Here is a 5,499-nt window from a genome sequence, read left to right on the forward strand (position 1 = left end):
TATATATATATATATATATACGTATATAAATTTTGCCTTTCAAAATAATTTGAATTTTTACGTCTGCTGTATAAAAATGTATTATATTTTATTATATATATATTTATAGATAAAAACCGCCAGAGCCAATCTTTGTGGAAGGAGGGGGGGGGGGCATCTCCTTGAAGATGACACCAAGGAAACAGGGCTTGGTGTCTGCAGTCAAAAGAGCAAATTCAAACTATATCTGCCGCCCGTCTGGGCCTAGCTGCTTAGGGTGGTGCAAGCAAGGTTTGCAGAGCAGGGGTGCCGGCTCGGTGCTGCCTTCCTGGGGAGTGAGAGGGGAACGCATTTCAACAAACATCCATCAGTCTACTGAGCAGTCGTCCTTAGGATAGATGGTACATGCCATATCCCACTGGCGTCGCATAGAGTCCGACGGGCGGGATGGGGAGCACAGGTCTATGGAAAGGGTAGGACGCTCCGTATATGGATGCTGCTTGCAGGGGTGAGTTGATGGGGAAAGGGAGGCTGAAGCCAGAGGGCAGCATAGGTTTTGCAGCCATTTTCAATTTCTCCAGCTCTGCCTCCTGCAGCCTTTTCGCCTTGGCCCTTCGGTTCTGGAACCAGATTTTGACCTGGGTCTCTGTAAGGTTCAGGGAGCTGGAGAACTCGGCGCGCTCTGCGATGGAGAGGTACTGTTTCTGGCGGAACTTGCGCTCCAGCGCCAGGAGCTGGGACGTGGTGAAGGGTGTGCGTGGCTTCCGATTGGTCTTGTGCTTCCGCAGGGTGCAGGTGGTGGGGCTCATGTGTCCTGGAGAACAGAGGGGAGAGCATTAGCAAAAGCGAGTGGCTTTCTCGCCAGGTGTGTGTGCCGGCCTCCCTCTTGATCTTTCAAAAAGATACCCCTGTCAAAACCAGGTGTGGTATCTGGGGGAGAGGGGGATAAGAGTGGAGAAGGACCATATTTAAACAGATGAATTGCTTTATTTGAAAATCGAGGCTTTTATCAATAAGTTGGGGGATTTAATGGTGGAACAGAACTTCCTGTATGGAAAACAATCAGGATTCAAGTAATGGAAATAGAACATTTATGAACAGACCCCTCATAAGTTAAAGGAGCTGCGTGGTCTCTGAGAACAAAATACCATCTCTTCTGAGCTTAATTTCTCTTGTCTTTAAAATGGGGGTGGAGGGGGTCTCATAATAATAACCCTCACTTCCCTCGGATGCATGAAAGGGGCCTTATGAAAAAACTGGGTTAGTCCCCTCTCTCCAGCAGGATAAGCCACACAGCATCAACACACGTACGAGGGACAGTCATGCAGATAAGGTCTGTGGTAAATTAATAATAGTATCTTGTGATTGGGCAGCAGCCCCATGCAATAAACAACCACACAGCTGTCATTCTATCCAGTCTACAGATTCTAAAACCTGAACATCATCTTACAGATCTGGATGTGGGAGAAGTTTTTTGGCCGGGTGCTTCTGTAGTATAAACTTTACTAAGAAGGAGAGGGAAATTAGCTCGCCCATAATTGTAAATGTCAGGGGAAATCCCACCACCTCCAAATTCAGCCCGAGCATGTGGTGACATCTTAGTCATCTCTCGGCATTCTATGGTTTGGAGCCAATGTGTAAATGATTACTTTGTCACCAGGCTTTCGGAAGAGGAAATAACAAGCAAAATAAAGGTATGCCAACACCATCCAGCCTCCATGTTTAAACTGGATTCAATTAGAAGAAGTCACAGGACGAGGCATCCTTGTGGTTCTCTAGCATCAGCTAACTTTGGGCTTCTCTTCCTCAAGGGGAGGTGGGGGAGGAGTGTGGAGCTGCAGGGCAGAATGCTAAACAATTAATTTTCTGCATTTGGCTTTTATGAGCTATACTAATTTTCCAAATGTAGCCACAGTAATAACTCCAAAGGACTCATGGGGAGAATGTCGCATTTCTTGTTTTGTTACTTTGGTGGCCCAAGAAAGTTTACACTTCATACTTGAGGGTGACACAGCACAAGTCCCAACCCAGCCTCCATTTCCAACAAGAAATGGATCTGTCCTGGTGTGACATTATTAACCATCACTGTAAGTGACTAAAAAGAAAGGTAGGGAGTTCTGCAATCAATCAAAACCCAGAAATATGGGAGAGGGGTGGGTAAGAAGCAACCACAGATGTGTACCCTCTTGCATATGCTAATCCCTGAGTAAACCAGAGAGCACGGCGCCTGCTCCTTAATTTACAAATAAACCAACAACGCTGTCTGAGATTTGAGACCTGGGAAACCCTCAGCCTTCACCAACCTTGCCTGGCCCTCTGGAGCACGCAGCTGTCTCAGCTTGGACACCAAGCTCCTAGGGTCCTCGCTAGATCCTGCTCTAAGCTTGGAAGCAACTCCGTGTCCAGGCACAGCCATTCAGGTTGCTCCGAGGGGCTGCATTTGAATGTTCAAATCCAGGCGACTGGGATTGCTCACAAGTATCACAGCCATAAAGTTAGGAGGCTTCCTCCCAGCGCACCACTCCTCCCCCCAACCCCCATTTTAAACCAGCCAGAGGAAGGATGCGATTATACAAAGCAAAACAGCATTTATCCTACTTCCTCCGAATAACAAAACCAGGCTCGGGCGGGTGGCTCCCTCCTGCCCCAGGCTGGGTCGCCTGGCGCTCCCCAGACCCACCGCTCCTATCGCTGGGCTCCCCTATCACTGGGCTCCCGCAGCCGTCTCCAGGCCCCAAACACCAATAACCCACTAGTTTTAAAATTAAATCCTCCTCAGAGTCTGATTTTTCTCCTGGGAAGGTCAAATCTAGGGCCCAAGGCTGGCTCGTTGAGCAGGGAAGCTCGACTACACTACCTGGTAGGGATGTTTACAGAGTACGTGTGGGCAACTGCCATCCTAGAACCTGAGGCCTGTGGAAGTGGGATTTCTGACTTCTGGACACCACCCCCGAGGAGGCCTGAAACCTTCATGTGCTGCTGGGCTTTGACCCAGGCCTCGGAGTACGCGGGCACTCAGTGTATGTCCAACACATTACATCTCTGAAAGTTTCAGAGCCTCGACTTCACCATCAATAAAGTGGGCAAGTAACACTGATCTCGCAGTGAGGCTCAGAGTATGAAGATTTAGAATGTCCGGGGCCCCATCTGCCACCGGGTCACTCCTTTTTGTCAAGCCCAAACTCGGTGTGTTGATTCCTCTGAACTCTGCTGCTCATCTGTTACTGGGAGGCCAGAGGCTGCCACACAGATCAGATAAGATAATGTAGTTGAAAGTGCTATAAAGGACCCAGCAAACTCGCGTTTAAATTCTTTGAGTCCTTAATCTCCACACCCTTTAGAAGCTTTTGGAGTTTCTAACAGGGTGGAGAGGGGTGCCAGAGGGGACAGCCACTGACGCCTGGGTATAGGGCTTTGTTTTGTTCACAAACTACGGTGCACCTCGCGGCTTGCGGGCTGACTGATGGAAATGGAGAAAGACGTAGCTCTCCCGGCTTTGGACCAAGTCCCTCCACATGCCCCCCCATTCTCACCTTTCCTAGAGGTACGGTGGGGGTGGGAAACCTTACAGGTCAGGAGACAGAAGTGAAAAAAAAGTTATAGGGAATGAGTTCTCCAAATTGCAAAAGGATTCAGGGCCTAAAAGTGGACACGACAGCTGGAGGACAAATCAATTCTCCTGGGCCTGACTCTGCCCTCCCGCCTCATTGGCAGGAAGCGGGGCGCCACTTGTCCGGACCTCTGCTTGGTCTCTCTGGGGAGAGGGGTCAGTGGTGCCCGGGGCACCCTACAGAGGAGCAGGGCTTGGACACCCGGGCCCCTCGGCCAGTTCAGCCACTGTTGGTGACCTGTATCAAGCAAGTTCAGCCCTCTTAGAGCATGGGTGTTTGAAAACGGGGACAGCCAGAGGTCCCGTGCCTCTGCCTACATTTGGGGGTTCCAGCGATGACTGGGACCTGGTTTCCTAACGAGCAGCACTTTGTAAACTCTCCAGCTCTGCTGGAATGCTGTTAATTATTACTATGAGCCAAGCCCAGTCTGCGCGCTTCAGACCCCAGCCCGCTCCCAGCGAAGCTGAGGACCTCACCAGCGAGGTGCTGGCCGCGGGGACATGTCCTCCCTGCCACCATCCCTTCGCGGCATCCTGCTTCCACACCCGGGGGACCCATGGAAGGTAACGATTTCCAGCCAGCATCGGGTTGGATTTCAGTTAGCTGCCTTTAAAATGAGGGTACACCTCGCAGGACTGTGCACTTTGAAAGGCGTTAAGACGCCCTCGCCGTAGCCTGGCACCTACTCGAGTGCTCATTAGACGTGAGTCCCCCTTCACTCCCCACACAAGAGACCCCGGTGGACAGTGAAACAAAAATGCCCTTAGTGGCTGGAGCGCAGGGCTGAGGGCTAGAGAAACCGAACCAAGCAACCCCCGCAAACCCAGCTGGGGTTCGCCCTTCAAAGACAAGCGATTCCGCAACTGTGTGCAGCTCTGCACAGCGAGGGGACCCGGGCCACGCGCTGTGCGGGCATTACCCACAGGGTGCCTCGGATGCAGCCGGGGCGCTGAGCTCTGGGGATACCAAGGGGCCCAGAACTGCTATGTGCTCGCTTTCCGGGGCGCAGAGTGCAGAGGGGTCTCCGTACCCCCAGCCTGGAATACCGCCCCCCCCTCCCGGCTCCCTCCAGGACCCCTCGTCCCCGCCCGGGCGTGCACTCACTCGGCGGCGGCGAGTATCTGCCGGGCTCCTGCATCCACGCCGCTCCGTCTTCTGAATTTTCCGACTTGACCGAAGCGGTCTCCACGGGCTTGCCCAGCGGCCCGGGGCTGTGCGCTTCCCGGGCGCCGTGTCCGGGCAGCAGCAGCGGCCGCAGGGCGGCCCCGGCGGAGGCGCTCTCGGCGGGCCGTGGGGACGTCTCCTTGGGCGGCCTCTTGTCCGACATGAGCGCCTCCACGCTGAAGGGCAGGCTGGAGACCTTGACGCGCCGCTCCTCCGCCGGCCCCTCGGCGCCCCCGGGCCCCGGGCCCGGGCCGGCCACCATCGCCGGGCCCTCCTCATCGGACGAAAACAGGTCATTGCCTTTGGACGGAGAAGCCATGACTTCTCTGCCCTCCGTAGCTCTCCGCGCGCGACTCGGCTGGCAACCCGGCAGCGGCGGCTCAAACTTTTTGGGGGGGAGACGGGAGGGGCGCGCCGGGAGCCGAGCCTTTCCACCAAGGGGAAGTGGGAGACGCGGCTCGGCCAATCCGCGCCGGCCCTGGCGCTGACGCCGCGGACGCTCGCCGCCGATTGGCTCTTCCGGAAGAGGCGGGGGCCTCTTTTTTCCCCCCCTGTTTGAAATAAATTAGGAGTTAATTACAGGAGCAGTCAGCAGAGTTGTTATTAGGCGATCCCTTAAGGGTTATAATCACGCCAAAACTGAAAAGTCCAAGGCGTAATTAAGGCCGATTATTGAAAGAGGAAGTTCGCCAAGTCCCATTTCTTCTCTCTTTTTTGACCCCTCTTTTTAAAAGGTACCGGGCGT

At 53.6% G+C, this 5,499-nt stretch overlaps 1 protein-coding gene across 1 annotated transcript; it reads right to left on the reverse strand.

Annotated features, from left to right (window-relative positions):
• Positions 1-64: 64 nt before the first annotated feature.
• Positions 65-5,126, reverse strand: MSX2 (msh homeobox 2). Its single transcript, XM_019637468.1, has 2 exons — positions 4,695-5,126; positions 65-793 (listed from the first exon to the last, which is right to left on the reverse strand). Exons 1-2 carry the CDS (start codon positions 5,071-5,073, stop codon positions 369-371), a joined length of 804 nt encoding a protein of 267 aa, XP_019493013.1. The 5' UTR covers positions 5,074-5,126; the 3' UTR covers positions 65-368.
• Positions 5,127-5,499: the final 373 nt, after the last annotated feature.

Source organism: Hipposideros armiger, unplaced genomic scaffold (genome assembly GCF_001890085.2).
Source record: "Hipposideros armiger isolate ML-2016 unplaced genomic scaffold, ASM189008v1 scaffold_33, whole genome shotgun sequence".
NCBI classification, from domain to species: Eukaryota; Metazoa; Chordata; class Mammalia; order Chiroptera; family Hipposideridae; genus Hipposideros; species Hipposideros armiger.

Coding starts and splice junctions, on each gene's coding strand:
- MSX2 (XM_019637468.1), bottom strand. CDS start 5,073: ATGGCTTCTCCGTCCAAAGGCAATGACCTGTTTTCGTCCGATGAGGAG. Junction 794..4,694: donor CAGATACTCGCCGCCGCCGA/GTGAGTGCACGC, acceptor TCTGTTCTCCAG/GACACATGAGCCCCACCACC.